This window comes from Oncorhynchus mykiss, chromosome 27, assembly GCF_057628025.1.
Source record: "Oncorhynchus mykiss isolate SJ-2025 chromosome 27, ASM5762802v1, whole genome shotgun sequence".
NCBI classification, from domain to species: domain Eukaryota; kingdom Metazoa; phylum Chordata; class Actinopteri; order Salmoniformes; family Salmonidae; genus Oncorhynchus; species Oncorhynchus mykiss.
In genome coordinates this window covers 15,789,895-15,813,303 of record NC_143048.1, presented here as the reverse complement: position 1 = coordinate 15,813,303, position 23,409 = coordinate 15,789,895, and the positions used below count along the sequence as shown (strand labels likewise).

Genomic DNA, 23,409 nt, shown 5'->3' with positions numbered 1-23,409 from the left:
TTTTTCCACATTTTGTTACGTTACAGCCTTATTAAAAAAGGGGGAAAAAACTATCTACACACAATACCCCATAATGACAAAGCAAATAAATAAATAAATATCACATTTACATAAGTTTTCAGACCCTTTATTCAGTACTTTGTTGAAGTACCTTTGGCAGGGATTACAGAATCAAGTCTTCTTGAGTTTGACTCTACAAGCTTGACATACATGTATTTGGGGAGTTCATCACATTCTGCTCTGCTGATCCGCTCAAGCTCTGTCAGGTTGGATGGGGAGTGCTGCTGCAACTCTATTTTCAGGTCTCTCCGGAAATGTTCGATCAGGTTCAAGTCCATGCTCTGGTAGGGCCCCTCAAAGACATTCAGAGACTTGTCCCGAAGCCACTCCTGCATTGTCTTGGCTGTGTGCTCCGGGTCATTGTTCTGTTGGAAGGTGATCCTTCGCCCCAGTCAGGTCCTGAGTGGTCTGAGGAAGGTTTTCATCAAAAATCTCTCTGTACTTTGCTTCGTTCATTTTTGCCTCGATCCAGACTAGTCTTTCAGTCCCTGTCACTAATAAACATCCCCACAGCATGATTCTGCCACCACCATGCTTCACCTTTGGGATGGTGCCAGGTTTGTGACGCTTGACATTCAGGCCAAACAGTTCAATCTTGGTTTCATCAGACCAGAGAATCTTGTTTCTCATGGTCTGAGAGGAGTGGCTTCTGTCTGGCCACTCTACCGTCAAGGCCTGATTGGTGAAGTGCTGCAGAGGTGGTTGTCCTTCTGGAAGGTTCCTCCATCCCCACAGAGGAACTCCGGAGCTCTGTCAGAGTGACCATTGGGTTCTTGATCACCTCCCTGACCAAGGCCCTTCTTCCCGGATTGCTCAGTTTGGCTGGGAGGCCAGCTCTAGGAAGAGTCTTGGTGGTTCCAAACTTCTTACATTTAAGAATGATGGAGGCCACTGTGTTCTTGGAGACTTTCAATGCTGCAGAAATATTTTGGTACCCTTCCCCAGATCTGTGCCTCAACACAATTCTGTCTCGAAGCTCTGCAGACAATTCCTTCATCCTCTTGGCTTGGTTTTTGTTCTGACAATCATTGTTCTGACCTTATCTAGACAGGTGTGTGCCTTTCCAAATCATGTCTTGTTAATTGAATTTACCACAGGTGGACTCCAATTAAGTTGTAGAAACATCTCAAGGATGATCAATGGAAACAGGATGCACCTGAGCACCTTAAACTTGACCCCAAAAAACAATCTGGGTCAGATGGTTTAGACCCTTTCTTCTTTAAAGTTGCTGCCTCTATCGTCGCTAAGCCTATCTACACCATTTTTAACATGTCTCTCCTTTCTGGGAAGGTTCCCATTGCTTTTAAGGCAGCCACATTTCATCCTTTATTTAAAGGGCGAGATCAAGCTGATCCTAACTGTTATAGTCCTATTTCTATTTTGCCCTTTTTTAACAAAAGTTTTGGAAAAACTTGTCAATAATCAACGGACTGGCTTTCTTGATCTTGGTCTATAGCATTCTATCGGGTATGCAATCTGGTTTCCGCTGGCTAAGGAGTATTGGTGTCTCTGAGGGGTTTTTGGTCTGGTTTGCTAACTATCTCTCTCAAAGAGTGCAGTGTATAAAGTCTGCTGTCTCAGCCACTGCCTGTTACCAAGGGAGTACCCCAAGGCTCAATCCTAGGCTCCACGCTCTTCTCAATTTACATCAACAACATAGCTCAGGCAGCAGGAAGCTCTCTCATCCATTTCTATGCAGATGATACAGTCTTATACTCAGTTGTCCCCTCCCTGGATTTTGTGCTAAATGCTCTAAATGCTCTTAGTGTCCAACAAGCTTTCTCTGCCCTTAACCTTGTTCTGAACACCTCCAAAACAAAGGTCATGTGGTTTGGTAGGAAGAATGCCCCTCTTCTATAAGGTGTTATTACTACCTCTGAGGGTTTAGAGATTGAGGTAGTCACCTCATACAAGTACTTGGGAGTATGGCTAGATGGTGCACTGTCCTTCTCTCAGCACATATCAATGCTGCAGGCTAAAGTTAAATCTAGACTTGGTTTCCTCTATTGTAATCACTCTTCTTTCACCCCAGCTGCCAAACTAACCCTAATTCAGATGACCATCCTACCCATGCTAGATTATGGAGACATAATTTATAGATCGGAAGGTAAGGGTGCTCTTGAGAGGTTCCCAAAGTACACACATCCCTGTCTCATTTCTCTTTTCAGTTTGCTGCAACTAGCGACTGGTAAGGGCTGCAACACTCAAACTGGACAGTTTTATCTCAGTTTCTTCATTCTAAAGACTCAGTCATGGACACTCTAACTGACAGTTGTGGCTGCTTTGTGTGATGTATTGTTGTCTCTACCTTCTTGACCATTGTGCTGTTGACTGTGCCCAATAATGTTTGTACCATGTTTTGTGCTGCTACCATGTTGTGTTGCTACCATGCTGTGTTGTCATGTGTTGCTGCCTTGCTATGTTGTTGTCTTATGTCTCTCTTTATGTAGTGTTGTGTTGTCTCTCTTGTTGTGATGTGTGTTTTGTCCTGTATTTATATTGTATTTACTTATTTATTTTTAATCCCAGGCCACTGTCACCGCAGGAGGCATTTTGCCTTTTCGCAGGCTGTCATTGTAAATAAGAATGTGTTCTTAACTGACTTGCCTAGTTAAATAAAGGTTCAATTAAATACAAAATAAAATAAGTTGGGTGTCAAGTAGAATGTTACCGAAACTGAAACTTCTGCTTTTATCATTTAAATAATTGTGACCCATATGTTTATTACATTTTTGTTTTATCTCCCAACAGTTATCATCACATTTTACATTCAACCACACCCTGGACATCATACAGGAGCTCCCAGTACAGAATCTAAAGCCAGCGGTGGTCCAGATCTACGACTACTACCAGCCAAGTAGGTTTATATCTAACCCTCCCCAAAACATATTTTTCCCTCTTCTTACATTTGGTTAACTTGTGTTCATTTACTGAGACTTACCTGTTTTCTTTTTTTATTCAGGTGACCAGGCAGAGACAGAATATGTCTTCCCTTGCAAGTAGGGGTTACAAACTGGTGAGCTGCTTTAAATATGGAATTATTGATGTTGAATTATTAGATTTACTGTACATGTATACTCTATACTTTTACTCTAAATTATTTTGTTTAACTGTGTTGATATTCCTTAATTCCTTTTACCTAAATGCTGGTCAGTTTGTTAAAGCATTCATTCCTTACATGTACACTACTGTATGCATTTGCTCCTTTGCAGATGTAAGAAGAAAATGACATTCACACAGAGGTCACACCTGCAACCATTGAGACAGCTTTCTCTAAAGTAAAATATGTAACTGGAATTAAAGTTTTCAATTATAACCCTATTCTTGAGCATTTTTCCCAGAATGTTTTATCACATTGTGGCAAGCAATGAGTTCCAAGGTGTAGGCTCAGGAGACAAGGTGAATGTTGAAAGGCTTTATATAAGACAGTGGGTCTCATCCCGGGGTACCAGTACCCGTGGGGGTACCTGTCCCATCCACAGGGGGTACTTGGGAAGACTAATGGGCAGCGCAATATGTGAATGGGGAACAGTAAGCAAAAATGGTCTAGAACCACTGTAGTAGTAAGTAGTAACAGAAGATCTACACGCAAGAAAGATTTATGAGCATGGTTTATGACCTAAATGTCAAAGGTCACAGACACGTACATCTACGTGTGTAAAGTAGGCCAGGTGGTTTAGACACTGCAGGGATTTTGTTCACTTAAGAATGTGGGAGTCGGGCGCTAGAGAGCGTGCTATGGAGTAGACGTGCTTTGCTAGAGCTCCGCTCTATTTTGAAACAAATTAGTATTTATCTTAACCTCTCACGACCTATAACTTCAAACAAATATGACAAAGGGAAAAGGCACCAAAAAAGGGGGCGTTAAACAAGATAATTTGAATGAGAGACAACAAACCAATGTCAACGTCGCCGACCCACGAGGAGTTAGCTGAAGAGGCTAGCTTCCAAGAGTTCCCCACAAAGCCTACTCAAAATGACATACTGGCTGCCATAAACTCACTAAGCAAGAAGGTGGACACAAGGTTGGCTGATATCTCAAAGAGTATTGGGACTTTGGCCGAAACTGTGAAGGCAACTAAGGGAAGGGTGCATGAGGTTGAGCAGACGACAGTCGATCACGAGGCAAGGCTACAGGACATAGAGAAACAGTGCGCAACGTTCAAAAATGACAACAAAACCCTGAAAGCCCGACTGGAAGTGCTCGAGTCGCATTCAAGACGCCAGAACATCCGAATATGTGGGATCCAGGAGGACACTGAGAAAGGGAAACCCACGGAATTTGTCTCGGAGCTGATACAGGCATTGCTGGGGAGTGAACACTTCAAAATGGCCATCCTGATCGACCGCGCACACAGATCTCAGGCAACGAAGCCGGCCAAGGGCGAGCCACCAAGGCCATTCATTGTACGGCTGCACTATCCCCAGACCAGGGATCTCATCCTCAAGCTGGCAAGTCAAAAGTTCCTCCTTAACTACAACGGAGCCAGGGTGTCTTTCTACCCAGATCTTATCTTGGAGGTGAGGAACCAACGCAAAGAGTATGATGAGGTACGCAACAAATGCAGGGTGGCCAACATCCGATATGGATTCCTCTTCCCAGCCCGGTTTAAGGTGACAGTCGAAGGATCAACACGTATGTTTGACAAATCAAAAGAGGCCGATCTGTTCTTGATAAGCAAGCTCCCTGGCTGAGGATACAGAACGGCTGTGTCAGCCGGCTAAATGGCCAAATACAGGCCAGGAATGTGTTTGAATTTCTGGCCTATGTCTTTTCGGTTAGAAGATCAGAAATTGGGACTTATATGATAGATGAGATGTTGTGGCTAATATAGCGTGAGAGTTAAGTGTTATTTAATATTAGTTTATATGCGGAGCATCTATAGACGACGAGTTAGTTCAAGCTGTATGTCTAGACACCCTAAGGTTTGTGTGTTAGTCAAGGAGTGCTTCGTTTGGGGAAGTCACTCAGTAAAGGGATGGGAGGGGGGATGGGGTATGCGTTTTATGTTCACGTTTATTATTAGTACAGGTGGCATGACAAGCTCCCGCACGGCGGGACGTTTTTCTTCTGGGTTTTGTATGACAGCAACAATTTGCTCTAAAATAAGAAATGCCACATAGTGACAGAGCACAGAGTAGACCAGGTGGAATGAAGATAGTCAGCTGGAACTGTAACGGCTTAGGGCATGTGGTGAAACGAGCTAAGGTTTTTTCTCATCTTAAATCACTGGGTGCTGACATAGTGCTTCTTCAAAAAACTCATATTAAGCTCAGGCCAAGCTACAAGTCGGCTGGATCGGTCAGATATACCAGTCTAACTTTGATGCAAACGTGAGAGGGGTAGCAATCCTGATAAGGAAAAACATTCCTTTTGTTTACTCCTCCTCGATTTTCGATCCTAATGGTCGGTATATTATTGTGGCTGGTACACTGAATTCAAAACCAGTAACCTTGGTCAATTTATATGGACCCATACTCGATGAGCCATTATTTTTTCAAAGAGTATTTAAGGACATACCAAATATCTCGGATACAAGTGTTATTGTTGGAGGGGACTTTAACTGTACGTTAGATCCTCTTTTAGATAAACAGCTATCAAGGTCACTTCCACAATCAAATGCCAGTGTCTGTCTAAATACATTGATGACAAACCTTAACATTGTCGTTATTTGGAGACTGACGCACCCAACAGACAGGGATTATTCTTTCTTTTCATCAGTTCATAAATCATATTCCAGAATTGACTATTTTTTGTTGGACTCCAAACTAATTTCAGCAGCTGAGTCAGTTACCTATCACCCTATTCTAATTACGGACCGTGGCGCTTAGACACATACCTGCTGAAAGATGAGGCTTTTTGTCAGTATTTGAAGGAGCAGATTGCCTTTTTCCTCAGAACTAACGATGTTGACGACTCCACCCTTTGGGAATCTCTAAAGGCTGTGATTAGAAGTTACATTATTTCTTATACATCAGAGCGGAAGAAACGCGCCAATACTAGGCTGGGAGAAATTGAAAGAGAGTTAGGGGAACAGGAGAACGTTTTTAGGACGAATTCCTCATATACAGTCCTTGAGAAGATCACAAAGTTAAAATATGAATACAATACCATCCTTTCGAAACGGGTGGGCTCTTTACTTGCTAGAACGCAACAAAGTTATTTTGAACTGGGTGACAAACCACATAAATTATTAGCAAGACAGCTAAGGCATGTACAGGCATCTAGAGTTATTCACAAAATAAAAGACAAGAAGGGTAAAATGTAACAGATCCGCAGGATATTAATAAATGCTTTGCGCACTTTTAGTCAGAGCTATACCAATCAAAATGCGATGCTACTGATCCACAAACTATGGAATGCTTTCTCGCTGAATGTGAACTTCCTAAACTAGACGGGGGGCAGCTGCTGCACTCGATGTAGGGATAACTTTGGAGGAAATTAACACAGCGATAGCACAATTTCCAAACAGCAAGGCCCCTGGGCCCGATGGATGTGTAATAGAATTCTATAAGAAGTACTGCGCCAGTCTAGCTCCACTTATGTTGCGAATGTTTAAACACTCCAAAGAAAATGCCAAACTCCCGCAAACACTGTATGAGGCTACAATAGCACTGATCTTGAAAAAATATAGCGATTCCATGGAGATGTCGTCTTATCGCCTCGTGTCGTTACTCCCCATAAAAAACAAGGTGTTGACAAAGATATTGGCAAACTGATTGAAAACATATATTTCCGACATCATACACCCCGACCAGACAGGTTTTATCCTGGGCCGACATATATACTTCAATTTGAGACGCCTTTTCAACGTAATGTATCATGATCATAATGTTGAGGCAGTGGTAATAGCTCTTGATGCAGAGAAGGCGTTTGATCGGATTGAGTGGAAGTATATGATGTCGGTTCTGGAGCACTTCGGATTTGCAAAGGAATTTATTAATTGGATAAGAATTATTTATGCACACCCAATGGCATCCGTGGTAACCAATCAAGAAATGCCGCAGTCATTCCGCTTGTTCAAGGGGTGCCGACAGGGGTGCCCTATTTCGCCTGCTCTCTTCACTATAGCCATGGAACCCCTTGCTACTCGCATTCGGGCATGTGCCGATATAGCTTCTGTTAAAATAAAGGACACACAGCACAAAATGTCCCTATATGCAGACGATGTTCTTTTGTTTTTGTCCAAGCCTAAAACTTCTATTCCACCCTTACTTAACTTGATAAACACATTTGGCTCCTTCTCTGGCTACAAGATAAACTGGCAAAAAAGTGAGTTGATGCCAATATCACGGCCTGTGGACATGCAATTTCTGCAATCTACCCCGTTTAGAACAGTGATGGACAAGTTCACAAGCCTCGGCATTGTAGTGACAAGAGATCTTGATCAGCGTTTGAAAGTGAATTGGGACATGAAAATATATCAGCTTAAACTAAATACAGATTTTTGGAAAACTCTGCCTATCTCCTTGGTTGGTCGTATAAACGCTATTAAAATGGTTGTCCTACCCAGGTTTCTCTACCTCTTCCAATGTCTACCCAATTTCATACCACAAAGCTATTTTAAGAAACTGGATTCAATAGTAACTCCATTTTTATGGGATAACAAGGCAGCCAGAATTTCAAAGAAGCATTTATGCAAGTACAAGATAGAGGATGGCTTTGGCCGAGGACGAGGGGACGTTGACCCACTTATTCTGGACATGTCCTAAGTTACATGCTTACTGGGCTCTCATTTTTGATTACTTATCTAGAGCCTTTGATAGAGTTCTAGCCCCAGAACCATTGATCGCTCTGTTTGGCACAGTTGATTTGAATAACCAGGAAGGGAAAGCTGTCTCTCTTTGTACTCTATTAGCCAAAAGGCTCATATTGCAATTTTGGAAATTGGAGACTGTACCTACCTTTGAAATGTGGTTACGGGATTTAGGGAATATAAGACATATGGAAAAGATTTGATACAATACCTCCAATAGAAGTCCAATGTTTTACAAAGTATGGCAGCCGATACTGGATAAATGGTCGAGTCCCGCTTCATAACTGGGTTGCCGATCTGCTGCTACTCTGTGCTGTACTCCACTCAATATTTATTTTTGGCTTAACTACACTGCTTGTAATGACTATATGCTGTCTTCTTATACATGTACCACCTAATAGGATTTTGTTTTATTTTGTGTATGTGTGAGTTAAGTTTTGTTTTGTCCTCTAAATTGGCCATCCCATTCAACAGTACAATGAATGTCATTGTTTGTATTGCTGTCTTTTTTATTAGATTTTTTTATTGGAATATAATAAACTTTTTTTCTTTTAAGAATGTGGGAGTATTCTGATGTTGATGTACAGTATGTACGTACATATACGTTGTGTATATATGGGCACATGCACGCTGGAGATATAGGAGCATGTGTTTGGTGAATTTGGTGAAAAGTATATTTGTTCACTCAAGAATGTGATTGTTGATGTATATACCAAACATTTGTATGTGAGTGAAAGTGTCTATTTGTCTAGCACACACTCTGTTTAAATATGTGTATATAGATTTGTGTAAGACGTTGTGTGTGTGTGGGTTTAAATATGGAAGCATGTATGTGTGTCTAAGATGCATGTATGGTAATATGTAATATGTCAGTGTGTGAGGTTTACTAAGAGTAACTGGGTCTGGGTGGGATAGCTCAGGGCTACAGTATGTGAGGAAAGAGTGAGTAAAGTCAACAGACTTGTGGCTTGTAGGGATAGCTCATGGCTTCCTTATAGCCAGGTTTGAGAGGGGGAGTCAAGATTCAAGACCGTGTCCATGACCGAGATTCAAGTAACTGGGGAAGTTAACTTAACTGGAAAAGTTACCGGTGTGAAGTTTGTCCCTAGAGAGTTGGAGAAACTTTTAAAGGTCTGGCTTTAATTAGTCTCTGTTCCAGGTCCATAAACAATATGTGGGGTTTTTCAGCCCCACTGTCCAAATAAAGTTACAACTAGCTTTGATTTTGTAGGCATGGTCGTACACATTTTGTTCACTGAGGAATGTGGGCATATCCTTGTGATGATGAATGTACATACAAGTGTATGTACCCGACAGAGGTGTAGTCCAAGATTCAATGAGTAAGAGTAGTCCAAAACACTCAAACCACCTGGGAAAATGACTCTCGGCTTTACATTATATTTTAAAAAATGTGTCTGGGCATCAGCACCGATATCTCCCAAGTGCTACAGTGCCTTGTGAAAGTATTCGACCCCTTGAACTTTGCGACCTTTTGCCACATTTCAGGCTTCAAACATAAAGATATAAAACTGTATTTTTTGTGAAGAATTAACAACAAGTGGGACACAATCATGAAGTGGAACGACATTTATTGGATATTTCAAACTTTTTTTTAAATCAAAAACTGAAAAATTGGGCGTGCAAAATTATTCAGCCCCTTTACTTTCAGTGCATATACCCAACAAAGGGTATATAACAAAGTATTGAGTTAAACTTTTGTTATTGACCAAATACTTATTTTCCACCATAATTTGCAAATAAATTCATAAAAAATCCTACAATGTGATTTTCTGGATTTTTTTTCTCATTTTGTCTTTCATAGTTGAAGTGTACCTGATGAAAATTACAGGCCTCTCTCATCTTTTTAAGTGGGAGAACTTGCACAATTGGTGGCTGACTAAATACTTTTTTGCCCCACTGTATATTGTAATTGTATTATTTTGGTAACTAGTCCCAGTGAACAAGCACCAAACCAGCGTGCGTGAGTGCAGAGTTGGATGGTGAGCCGTACTTTGCATGACGTGCAAATTTGTGCTGTTCCTATCAGAATAAATCTCCATGACTGGTGTTCCGTGACGTTGGAGTTCCGTGTCGATGACTGATTGTACACAACGCAAGCAGAGTACTGTTACATTTGCAAAACCAAATATGACATTTTCAAGTACAAGGAAAAAATGTGCATGTACATGATCTACAACAAATCTACAGGTATCTTAACTCAGTTTCCGGGTATAAGAGCAATACCAAAATAAATGTAAAGCAGTCTCCGGTTGTTCATTACAGAAGGTACAAGAAACATCAATGTATTTTTTTGTAACTTTTCAAGATAATGTTTAGTACTTGTGGCTTAATTTTGTATGAAAAGTATTCCATCTATTCCATCTTATTAGTTAAAAGAAACTTATGAGAACGAGACCAAACATTTGTCCAATTAATATTTCTGATAAGTCCATTCCAGAAACACATGACATATGGGACAGAAACAAAATCACATGGGAATAAGGGACGTATTTTTCTATTGTTGTTAAAAACGGAAATATATATTGTCTACATTGCCTATATATTGCCTAGTGAGTCAGTTGGATCAACTGTCTGCATCCTTAAAAAGTATAATAACTCTAGAGGTGATTGCATCAAAAACAACAACATAGTTGTTGTAGTTATTGGTATTTATTTACCCCTTTTTTCTCCCCAATTTCATGGTATCCAATTGCTGGTAGTTACTGTCTTGTCTCATTGCTACAACGGGAGTATGGGCTCAGGAGAGACGAAGGTCGAGAGCCATGCGTCCTCCGAAACACAACCCAACCAGGCCGCACTGCTTCTTAACACAGCGCGCATCCAACCCAGAAGCCAGCCGCACCAATGTGTCGGAGGAAACACCGTACACTTTGTGACCCGGCCTGCCACAGGAGCCGCTAGTGCGCGATGAGACAAGGATATCCCTACCGGACAAACCCTCCCTAACCCGGATGACGCTAGTCCAATTGTGCGTCGCCCCATGGACCTCCCGGTCGCGGCCGGCTGCGACAGAGACTGGGCTCGAACCCAGTGTCTCTGGTGGCACAGTTGGCACTGGGAGGCAGTACCAGTTGCACCACCCGGGAGGCTAATTATTGGTATTTTATGAAAAGCTAAACATTTAGCATAATTAAATAAAATACCTTCATCATTGATCAGTTGACTCACCAATAGAAGATTGTTTTTAACCCAAGACCAGATTCTTTCGAGAATGAGTTGGTGGTTATCTGCTAACTGACTAATAATAATCTTCCTGTCTGCAATAGAAATACAGAAGCTGTGTGGCTAATAGGAAAAAATAAGGTGAAATTGGACACCCTTGTCTGACACCCCACATGAATTCAAACCTTGGAGAGGTACATGCTTTCAATTTGATAGAGATATTACTATTTGTATACAGAGTTTAATAGTTTTACAAAATACATCTCCAAAGCCACATTTTGAAAGGGCATGAAAACAAAGCCATGTTTTACTGTAACAAACGGTTTATAAAAATCCAAATGGAGCATAGAATATGAGTAATCTATGATATCTAATACCAGTCTGACATTATTCAAGATGTGTCTATTTCTCATCAACCCTGACTTGGACTAATCTATAATGGCATCCAAAAAAGTGATTCATCGTTTAGCAAGGACAGGTGCTATTAGCTCATAATCGTTATTTAGTCATTTGAGTAACTAAACCTTATGTTAAAGTGGAAGGGAGTGCTTCATTGGCTACACTTTTAAAGTACACTTCCATACCTCTTACAATAGAAAGGGAGCCAATTCTTTGGAAAATAAACTTTGTAGAATTCTGCAGTAAAACAATGAAACCCAGGGGATTTGTTAATTTTAAGGTGATTGATAGCCACTACAATTTCCTCTAAGAAGATGGGATTATCACATAATTTTTGATTGGAAGAATCAATGGAGATAACATTTCCAAGAGAATCAAAGAACTGAGATGTAGACTCTTCACAGTACCTAGATGTACAAAATTCCTGTAACAATTAGCACTGTAGTTGGAAATTGTCCTATGATTGTCAGAGATCAAAAATTCACCTTTACATTTTTAACAGTGCTACTTTTAGAGTGACATTACTCCAGTCTGAAAAAAACAAGCATAGTTCTGCTCTCCTTCTTCAAGACATTTTTTTCCGTGACCTGATGAAAGCACCCTTTGCCTTTAAATTGTACATTTCATCCAGTTTATTTTGCTACTTAATTAACTCAGATTTATCTGTGTCTGAAAGACTATTAGAAGGTCTCTGGAAGAGCCAGGTAAATCTTGATATAATAGTTCCCTCTTTTATCCTTCTGGTCTTTGCAACACCACTGCTATAGATTCTTAAGTATTTATACATTTCACATTTTAGAAGTTCCCAGTTTGTCCTATAGAGATGTTCACTCTGGTCTTTATTGCACAAATACAGTATATAATAAAACCTATAATATTACATTTCATGTTTTAAAATGGAGCTATTAAGTTTCCAGTATGAAGCTTTGCGTTGAATGTCGTTACAAGGAAATATTTTAACTTGTAAGCGAATAGCTCTATGGGCTGTTAGAGGCGTGTCAAGAACATGAACAGATACATAATTTCTTAAGCCCTTTGAAACCAGCCAATAGTCAATAAGTGAACATCTGGTACATGTTTTGTTACACCAGGTATAGAATCTATTAATAGGAAACCACTCTCTCCATATATCCACTAGATCAAACCTCTGCATAAATAACTTTAGACTGGCATTCAGAGAAGTAGACTGTCACGGAGGCCACCCATGAAGAGCAATATTAAAATCTCCACCTATTACTGTAAGAGTAAGATTTAGGTAACCAATATAACATTTGATTTCCTACATCCTCCAGAAGGAAATAATTTTCTTGTTTTGAGTTGTACCAATACATATTTACAGTAACCAAAATTGTTTGACTAATTTAAATTTCTAGACAAAGATAATGACCACTTGAGTCATGATCTGAATGAAAAATGACCGGCAAAACTATTTTTTATGTAGCGACATCTGCTGATCGTTCTGAACCATTTAAAAGCCAAATATCATTACCTCATTGCAACCTCCAAAAGTTAGCATCGTTTACTGTAGAATAAGATTTTTTTTTAATTATAATAATCTGTTTTCAGTTGCTTAACAACAAGAAACAAGGCTTCACGTTTCAGTGTCTCTTAACCTAATAGCATTAAGATCAACTATTGACAAAGACAAGGTGAACAAGAACACAGAGAAGAAAATAAAATTCAGGAATTGTTGTCAAGTGCTCACAGGTGGTAACTGAGTACAGAGCAGAACAAAACAAGAGCAGCACCATATAGACCTTAATGAGTGAAAAAATATATACAAATAATTAGCTGTCAATCAGCTATATAAACAATGTATTTGCTGTCAGTCAGCAACAAAAACACTCTTTCAAGTGGCCTTTTCATATAAAAGGAAATAAAAACAATGTCTATCAGAAACACAATACAAAAATAACATAGTGTACCTTCATTGTTCACACTACAAAAAGTTCAATGCTCAGACATGTACGTAGTAATAGGACGAATGCATTGTTCCATCAATAACTGTATGTCCCTCCTCTCTCTGTCAGCCTTGGAGAAATCCTCAGCAAACTTCAGACAGTTGGTTTGCAGGTAGTTGGACTTCTTCTCTTCCTTCCACACTGCAACTCTGTAGATCCGCTTCGTAAACTGCATGATGATGCTTCTGGGCTTGGAGTTGTTTGGATGCTTGGAGCCAAGATGGTGAACGGTGTCAATCACCTCAAGGAGTTTGGTCTTCTCTTCTGGGAGAATAGCTCGACAGATCCGTATGGTCTACTGACATATATCTTGCATCTCTACCTTGGGTACCGCCTGCAGTTTCAGGTTCCAACGCCTCAAGTAGCTCTCTATTTCGTGCTCCACACGCATCCCACCTTCTTCTTTCTGGATGCGCTTTTCAAGGTTGGTAACCTTTCTTTCATATCTTTTATCTCTGCACAAGTCGACCTTCTTTTTCAACGCTACAATTTGAACCGCGTTGCTACCAATAATTTATTTCCAGGGCATCAGATCTACTGTTGATTAAATGCGAAAACGTGGTATTGATGTCCGCCGAGTTGAAGTTACTATAAGACCTGCCTTTTTTAGGGCTAGGGGGCTTGCTGGAGTGAAGGGTAGAGGTGGAAAGTCCTCAGTGTCCATAAGAGACAGTTGGGGAGTATCCACTGGGGCAACAGTGTAATCGTGGCAGCTAGCGATTACAACATTAGCTTGAGCTTCAGGAGCTTGTCTGGACATGTCCATTCGATGTGATGCTGTGTCCATGCTAGCTGTTTGTCTGTCTTTACGTTTCACCAGGGCTGAACTACGAAATAAGATTAAACTGTCTTAAATAATCTAAAATTGTTAAATAGTCAAAGGAAAGATAACTATAGCTAATTTGTAGGTGTTTAACAAATTCACCATGAATTCCAAGTTTTAATACGGAGCCTCGTGAAAAGTGTGCGCTCACAGCGCCATCTTGGCGAGACCGCACGGTGCCTAGCGAGTCTTCGCCACACAACAACACACTCACTCGTCATCCCAAATTGTAAGCAAGCTAGTTACTATTGGTGCTTTCAAGACAACTGGTAACAGCGTACCTTGCTCACTGCCTGTAATTATTATCTAAACATGATGCACACTCTGGCAGTGAGCTACCCTGAAGGAGCAGAGTCTAACGCCAAGACAACGTATTGCATGTATTGTAATCTTTCAAATAAGTGGTTAAACAAACACGTGGTGTTTCCTGGCCTTTTATGGTCTTGGTCTAGGGTGGCCGGTAAGGTGGAAGTGATATGATCCTTGGACTAGTCTCTCAAAGCACTTAATAATGACAGAAGTGAGTGCTACGGGGTGATAGTCATTTAGTTATTTTTGTAGTCCGTGATCTCCTGTAGACCCTGCCACACACGTCTTGTGTCTGAGCCGTTGAATTGCGACTCCACTTTGTCCCTGTACCAGCATTTTGCTTGTTTGATTGCCTTGCGGAAGGAATAACTACATTGTTTATATTCAGCCATATTCCCAGTCCTCTTTCCATGGCTAAATGCAGTGGTTCGCGCTTTCAGTTTTGCGCGAATGTCAGCCAACGAGAGCATACAGGTCGCAGTGGTGAGTAGTGTATGAGGTTTTGGTGACAAAACTAATGGCACTGTGATAGACTACATCCAGTTTGCTGAGTAGTGTTGGAGACTATTTTGTAAATTACATCGCCAAAGACAAGGATCGGCAGGATAGTCAGTTTTACGAGGGTCTGGCAGCATGAGTGAAGCATGCTTTGTTGCAAAATAGGAAGCTGATTCTAGATGTCATTTTAGATGTAATTTTGGATTGGAGATGCTTAATGTGAGTCTGGAAGGAGAGTTCACAGTCTAACCAGACACCTTGGTATTTGTAGTTGTCCACATATTCTAAGTCAGAGCCGTCCAGAGTAGTGATGCTGGACGGGCGGACAGGTGCGGGCAGCGCTCGGTTGAAGAGCATGCATTTAGTTTTACTTGCATTTAAGAGCAGATGGAGGCCACGGAAGAAGAGTTGTATGGTATTGAAGCTCGTCTGGAGGTGAGTTAACACAGTGTCCAAAGAAGGGCCAGAAGTATACAGAATGGTGTTGTCTGCGTAGAGGTGGATCAGAGAATCACTAACCGCCAGAACAACATAATTTGATGGATACAGAGAAAAGAGTCAGCCCGAGAATTGAACCCTGTGGCATAGAGACTGCCAGAGGTCCGAACAACAGGCCCTCCGATTTGACACACTGAACTCTATCTGAGAAGTAGTTGGTGAATCAGGCGAGGCAGTCATTTGAGAAACAAAGGCATTGTCTATTGTCTGTAGATTGATGTTAAAAATGTTAATTTAATACATTTTAGAATAAGGCTGTAACGTAACAAAATGTGGAAAAAGTGAAGGGGTCTGAATACTTTCCTAATGCACTGTATAGTGTATCTAAAATTATCATTAATTCAAGATTTTAAATAGATTACCAGCTTGTAACCCCTACTTGCAAGGGAAGACATATTCTGTCTCTGCCTGGTCACCTGAATAAAATCACAAGACAGGTAAGTCCCAGTAAATGAACACAAGTTAACCAAATGTTACTAAGAAGAGCGAAAAATACTTTGGGGAGGGGGTTTAGGTTTAAACTTACTTGGCTGGTAGTAGTCGTAGATCTTGATCACCGCTGGCTTTAGATTCTTTACTCGGACCTCCTGCATGATGTCCAGTGTGTGGTTGAAAGGAAATAATGATGGTAACTGTTCGGAGGAATAAAAAATTGGTCACAATTATTTAAACGTTATTCAAAAGTTTCCAATCAACTTTGCTGACTGAAGGACATTCCACACAAAACAATTTCAGAGTAGATACAGTGCCTTGCGAAAGTATTCGGCCCCCTTGAACTTTGCGACCTTTTGCCACATTTCAGGCTTCAAACATAAAGATATAAAACTGTATTTTTTTGTGAAGAATCAACAACAAGTGGGACATAATCATGAAGTGGAACAACATTTATTGGATATTTTAAACTTTTTTAACAAATCAAAAACTGAAAAATTGGGCGTGCAAAATTATTCAGCCCCCTTAAGTTAATACTTTGTAGCGCCACCTTTAGCTGCGATTACAGCTGTAAGTCGCTTGGGGTATGTCTCTATCAGTTTTGCACATCGAGAGACTGACATTTTTTCCCATTCCTCCTTGCAAAACAGCTTGAGCTCAGTGAGGTTGGATGGAGAGCATTTGTGAACAGCAGTTTTCAGTTCTTTCCACAGATTCTCGATTGGATTCAGGTCTGAACTTTGACTTGGCCATTCTAACACCTGGATATGTTTATTTTTGAACCATTCCATTGTAGATTTTGCTTTATGTTTTGGATCATTGTCTTGTTGGAAGACAAATCTCCGTCCCAGTCTCAGGTCTTTTGCAGACTCCATCAGGTTTTCTTCCAGAATGGTTCTGTATTTGGCTCCATCCATCTTCCCATCAATTTTAACCATCTTCTCTGTCCCTGCTGAAGAAAAGCAGGCCCAAACCATGATGCTGCCACCACCATGTTTGACAGTGGGGATGGTGTGTTCAGGGTGATGGGCTATATTGCTTTTACGCCAAACATAACGTTTTGCATTGTTGCCAAAAAGTTACATTTTGGTTTCATCTGACCAGAGCACCTTCTTACACATGTTTGGTGTGGCTTGTGGCAAACTTTAAACAACACTTTTTATGGATATCTTTAAGAAATGGCTTTCTTCTTGCCACTCTTGCATAAAGGCCAGATTTGTGCAATATACGACTGATTGTTGTCCTATGGACAGAGTCTCCCACCTCAGCTGTAGATCTCTGCAGTTCATCCAGAGTGATCATGGGCCTCTTGGCTGCATCTCTGATCAGTCTTCTCCTTGTATGAGCTGAAAGTTTAGAGGGACGGACAGGTCTTGGTAGATTTGCAGTGGTCTGATACTCCTTCCATTTCAATATTATCGCTTGCACAGTGCTCCTTGGGATGTGTAAAGCTTGGGAAATCTTTTTGTATCCAAATCCGGCTTTAAACTTCTTCACAACAGTATCTCGGACCTGCCTGGTGTGTTCCTTGTTCTTCATGATGCTCTCTGCGCTTTTAACGGACCTCTGAGACTATCACAGTGCAGGTGCATTTATACGGAGACTTGATTACACACAGGTGGATAGTATTTATCATCATTAGTCATTTAGGTCAACATTGGATCATTCAGAGATCCTCACTGAACTTCTGGAGAGAGTTTGCTGCACTGAAAGTAAAGGGGCTGAATAATTTTGCACGCCCAATATTTCAGTTTTTGATTTGTTAAAAAAGTTTGAAATATCCAATAAATGTCGTTCCACTTCATGATTGTGTCCCACTTGTTGTTGATTCTTCACAAAAAAATACAGTTTTATATCTTTATGTTTGAAGCCTGAAATGTGGCAAAAGGTCGCAAAGTTCAAGGGGGCCGAATACTTTCGCAAGGCACTGTATACAGTACAAGTCTAAAGTTTGGACACACCTACTCATTCAAGGGTTTTTCTTTAGGTTTACTATTTTCCACATTGTAGAATAATAGTGAGGACATCAAAACAATTAATAACACATATGAAATCATGTAGTAACCAAAAAAGTGTTAAACAAATATTATATTTGAGATTATTCAAAGTAGCCACCCTTTGCCTTGATGACAGCTTTACACACTCTTGGCATTCTCTCTACCAGCTGCATGGAATGCATTTTAATTAACAGGTGTGCCATGTTAAAGTTAACTTGTGGAATTTATTTCCTTCTTAATGCGTTTGAGCCAATCAGTTGTGTTGTGTCAAGGTAGGGGTGGTATACAGAAGATAGCCCTATTTGGTAAAAGACCAAGGCCACATTAAATTTAACGAACTCTATCTACATGTATAGTTGAAGTCTTAAGTTTACATACACCTTAGCCAAATACATTTAAACTCAGTTTTTCACAATTACTGACATTTAATACTAGTAACAATTCCCTGTTTTAGGTCAGTTAGGATCACCACTTTATTTTAAGAATGTGAAATGTCAGAATAACAGTAGAGAGAATTATTTATTTCAGCTTTTATTTCTTTCATCACATTCCCAATGGGTCAGTGGTTTACATACACTCAATTAGTATTTGGTAACATTGCCTTTAAATTGTTTAACTTGGGTCAAACGTTTCGGGAAGCCTTCCACAAGCTTCCCACAACAAGTGAATTTTGGCCCATTCCTCCTGACAGCTGGTGTAACTGAGTCAGGTTTGTAGGCCTCCTCGCACATGCTTTTTCAGTTCTGCCCACACATTTTCTATGGGATTGAGGTCAGGGCTTTGTGATGGCCACTCCAATACCTTGACTTTGTTGTCCTTAAGCCATTTTGACACAACTTTGGAAGTATGCTTGAGGTCATTGTCTATTTGGAAGACCCATTTGTGACCAAGCTTTAACTTCCTGGCTGATGTCTTGAGATGTTGCTTCAATATATCCACATAATTTTCCATCCTCATGATGCCATCTATTTTGTGAAGTACACCAGTCCCACCTGCAGCAAAGCAGCCCCACATCATGATGCTGCCACCCCCGTGCTTCACGTTTGGGATGGTGTTCTTCGGCTTGCAAGCCTCCCCATTTTTCCTCCAAACATAACAATGGTCATTATGGCCAAACAGTTCTATTTTTGTTTCATCAGACCAGAGGACATTTCTCCAAAAAGTACAATCTTTGTCCCCATGTGCAGTTGCAAACCGTAGTCTGGTGGTTTTGGAGCAGTGGCTTCTTCCTTGCTGAGCGGCCTTTCAGATTATGTCGATATAGGACTCGTTTTACTGTGCATATAGATACTTTTGTACCTGTTTCCTCCAGCATCTTCACAAGGTCCTTTGCTGTTGTTCTGGGATTGATTTGCACTTTTCGCACCAAAGTACAATCATCTCAAGGAGACAGAACGCGTCTCCTTCCAGAGCAGGAATGACGGCTGCATGGTCCCACGTGCGTACTATTGTTTGTGCAGATGAATGTGGAAAATTTGAAAAATTGTATATATTGTTATTTTTTACTGCTGCTCTTTAATTATTTGTTACTTTTATCTCTTATTCTTATCCGTATTCTTTGAAACTGCACTGTTGGTTAGGGGCTCGTTGTACACCTGTTGTATTCGGCACATGTAGTCTAATAAATGTAGATTTGATTTATTATGGCAAGAACAGCTCAAATAAGCAAAGAGGAATGACAGTCCATCATTACTTTAAGATATGAAGGTCAGTCAATACAGAATATTTCAAGAACTTTTAACGTTTCTTCAAGTGCAGTCGAAAAACCATTAAGCGCTATGATGAAACTGTCTCTCATGAGGACCGCCAAAGGAAAGGAAGACCCAGAGTTACCTCTGCTGCAGAGGATAAGTTAATTTGAGTTAACTGCACCTCAGATTGCAGCCAAAATAAATGCTTCACAGAGTTCAAGTAACAGACACATCTCAACATCAACTGTTAAGAGGAGAATGCGTGAATCAGGCCTACATGGTTCAATTGCTGCAAAGAAACAACCACTAAAGGACACCAATAATAAGAAGAGACTTGCTTCGGCCAAGAAACATGAGCAATGGACATTAGACCGGTGGAAATCTGTCCTTTGGTCTGATGAGTCCAAATTTGCTATAAAAAAAAAGTTTGTTCCAACTGCAATGTCTTTGTGAGACACAGAGTAGGTGAACGGATTATCTCTGCATGTGTGGTTCCCACCGTGAAGCATGGAGCAGGAGGTGTGATGGTGTGGGGGTGTTTTGCTGGTGACACTGTCAGTGATTCATTTAGAATTCAAGGCACACTTAACCAGCATGGCTACCACCGCATTCTGCAGCGACTCTCCATCCCATCTGGTTTGCGCTTAGTGGGTCAATCATTTGTTTTTCAACAGGACAATGACCCAAAACACACCTCCAGTCTGTTTAAGGGCTATTTGACCAAGCAGGAGAGTGATGGAGTGCTGCAACAGATGACCTGGCCTCCACAATCACCCAACCCCAACCCAATTGAAAGGGTTTGGGATGAGTTGGACCGCAGAGTGAAGGAAAAGCAGCCAACAAGTGCCCAGCATATGTGGGAACTCTTTCAAGACTGTTGGAAAAGCATTCCTCATGAAGTTGGTTGAGAGAATGCCAAAAGTGTGCAAAGCTGTCATCAAGGCAAAGGGTGGCTACTTTGAAGAATCTAAAATCTAAAATACATTTTGATTTGTTTAACACTTTTGTGGTTACTACATGATTCCATGTGTTATTTAATAGTTTTGATCTCTTCACTATTATTATACAGTGTAGAAAATAGTGAAAATAAATAAAAAAAACCCTTGAATGAGTAGGTGTGTCCAAACTTTTGACTGGTACTGTAAGTGTAAGGGCCGACGCCGGACAGGAGAAGCAGGTATGGGGAGTCAAACATTTATTCAGGAACTGACATAGAACACGACAGGAACAGCGTCAGCACACGGGTAAACAAGGACATATGACAAACAATCCCGAAGCAGGGAACAGAGCTAGGAAACAGACAGATATAGGGAAGGAAATTACACAAGTAATTGATCCCAAATGAGTCCAATGAGTTGTGATGCATGTGATGGGGAAAGGCAGGTGTGTGTACTGAAGGTGGGAGGAAGAGCGGGAGCAGGCGTGACAGTATTTGAACAGAATTACATCAATATATACAGTATATGTTATTTAAAATGAATTTCATTATATTGAGAGTGCTATGTGCACTGTTCAAACTGGTCTCACCTCTCTCAAGTACATTAACACATGGTCATCTTTGGTATCGACACGATCCACTCGACCTGAACCCCTCAGCTGTGAAGACAGGCCATTCACTGATTATTCATATTGCATGGACAAAAAAGGTCAGTTTCTGAAAAGTTCACAGATGAGAGGCAAGAGCTACATGGAAAAAGGTTATAGGTAACACCATAAATGTATGATAATCACAAAAACTCACCCTCCCCAAAGACTCTGCGTCTGGGACAAACCCAGACAACATTTTCAAATCCACTATAATCATATTGGTGGTCAGCTCCTTTCCATGATATCTGTGAAAGCAAAGAGATGCCTGTGATATCAAAGTGAGATTTTTACAATTGCTTGAAATAAAACGAATAGATAAAATCGCTACTTTTATTATATTAGCCATAAAAAAGACATGGTTGCCTGATGTGTTTTCATACTGTTACTGGTAGAAACTAGAAATTCCATAACCTATAGGAAACCAAGTAAGTTGGGCCAAGCCCATTCTGTAAGACATGCTCCAAAATAAAAACTTTAGAGTGTCATCAATAAACTGATTGAAAGAATGCTTCTGTGAACGCAAATGTGTCATTCATTCTTACTGAGACTGGAGGTTCAGCGTGACTCTGGGTCTCAAAGAGTTACTGTTGCAGTCCACCTCTGGCTTCACCTGGATACTGAGCGTTGTGCTGTCAGTAGGAGTAGGGATGTTGTAGTGGAGGGCCACCTTGGAAAGAGGGAAGAACAAGTCAGGGAAACCAACCTGTCCAGAAATATACCATTTAAAACTTAGGGAAAAAATAAATATTTCATAAACCAACTATCAAGCCAGACAACGCTTCTTAAATGTTTGAAATTCACAGTAATATACAAATCCATATCTTGCACTTTAGTATTGGGAGGAGTGTATTCACTGACCTGCACTGAGGCACAAGCACTGCCCTTCACTTCCACGCTGTACTTCCCTTCTGTGTCCTGCAGCGCCCTCTCCTGGTAGAGAAGCTTGTTGTTTTGGTTCACTTCGAAGAGGTGCTGTGCCCCACTGGGAGAATGTACTGTGACTGTGCTGGCACCCTCTCTGCTGTACACCCTGGTGGAGTAGAGAGCCAGGGCCTGGAGGGCCACCACTGTGTCCTAAACACACACATCAACAGACCACAGACAAATATGTTCCAAATGAATGAAAACACCCATTTACAGAAAGGGTAGATTTTTACATTGGTCAGTTCCTAGAGTGACTATTTCCCATTTCCATCCATTATGATTTCTTGCCTCCATTTCAGTGCAAGTTATCCTCGCCAGGCTTGACATGACAAGAAGCACATACATGCCTGTTGTGAAGTCAAGGTGGTAATAATGCCTCACTACTAGTGCACAGCACAGGGTGCCGCTTCAGAACGGAGGTGTTTTGGAAATATACCTGTGTGGAAGAGAAGCCTCCGTAGGCGTTCTGCTGTCTCACCAGCCACCTGACGATGCGGGAGGCGTAGCCAAGGTCAGTGGTAGACAGAGGGGAGGCACTAAGGGAAGCCAGCAGAACATAGGAGCTGATTTCCACCGCCAGGGAGGCTGAGGTCTCTAAGGAGGTCTGAGTCCAGTGCAGGAGACCCTCTGAGGGATATGAGGAACACTATAAAATACTTTGGGTGTTTGATTGAGCCTATCTGGAGTGCCAGACAGGAGGAGGGTTTGCACTTTTGGGATTACTCCATTGGGTCCATTGCCCAGGTAAGCTCAATGAAAGCAAGACAGCACAAACAGATCTTGGACCAGGATATGTCTCACCTTCTTGTAATGAGATCGTGTCCAGGTGCTGCAGAAGCTGGACCCGAGTCTCCATGTCCCCTGCCAGGGTAAAGGTGTAGGCCAGCAGAGCAGTAGTGTAAGTGTTAGACAAATCACTGGTGGAGTTCCTCAGGCAAGACAAGCTGCGGTACACAACAGGATCCTGGAGCACAAAATAACAGAGCAGCACATTAAGAGACATGTTAGCCTGGTCCCAGATCTGTTTGTTCTGGCAAGGTAATACAAACAGATCTGGGACCAGTCTAGACACATTCATGCTGGAGCACTTTTAGTTTTTCAGTTTACAGTATTACTATACTGTGCTTTTTATGTTAACAGCACACTGTCATTCAGGACTGCTTATGGTAACAGCTATTCTTATTTCTATTCCATATGCTACTTTCAGATCAATTTTTACACAGAACTCACTACATTTTAGAATATCTAAAAGACAGTTGACATAAAATGTATACAATAGACTTCATACAG

General features: G+C 41.0%; 2 protein-coding genes across 2 annotated transcripts in view; one reads left to right on the top strand and one right to left on the bottom strand.

Annotated features, from left to right (window-relative positions):
- The window catches only part of LOC110507159 (alpha-2-macroglobulin), a 32,605-nt gene extending 29,229 nt beyond the window's left edge, over positions 1 to 3,376 (top strand). The window contains exons 34-36 of the mRNA XM_021587033.3: positions 2,812 to 2,917; positions 3,023 to 3,076; positions 3,273 to 3,376. Of these exons, the coding sequence (XP_021442708.3) occupies positions 2,812 to 2,917; positions 3,023 to 3,063 (147 nt within the window). The 3' untranslated portion in view covers positions 3,064 to 3,076; positions 3,273 to 3,376. The remainder of the gene's footprint in view (positions 1 to 2,811; positions 2,918 to 3,022; positions 3,077 to 3,272) is intronic.
- Positions 3,377 to 15,702: 12,326 nt separating this feature from the next.
- Positions 15,703 to 23,409, bottom strand: part of LOC110507181 (alpha-2-macroglobulin) — a 35,153-nt gene continuing 27,446 nt past the window's right edge. Inside the window, exons 28-35 of the mRNA XM_036965765.2 lie at positions 22,921 to 23,083; positions 22,556 to 22,746; positions 22,054 to 22,269; positions 21,738 to 21,862; positions 21,350 to 21,440; positions 21,136 to 21,204; positions 16,015 to 16,120; positions 15,703 to 15,904 (exon numbers count right to left, since the gene is read on the bottom strand). Of these exons, the coding sequence (XP_036821660.2) occupies positions 15,864 to 15,904; positions 16,015 to 16,120; positions 21,136 to 21,204; positions 21,350 to 21,440; positions 21,738 to 21,862; positions 22,054 to 22,269; positions 22,556 to 22,746; positions 22,921 to 23,083 (1,002 nt within the window). The 3' untranslated portion in view covers positions 15,703 to 15,863. The remainder of the gene's footprint in view (positions 15,905 to 16,014; positions 16,121 to 21,135; positions 21,205 to 21,349; positions 21,441 to 21,737; positions 21,863 to 22,053; positions 22,270 to 22,555; positions 22,747 to 22,920; positions 23,084 to 23,409) is intronic.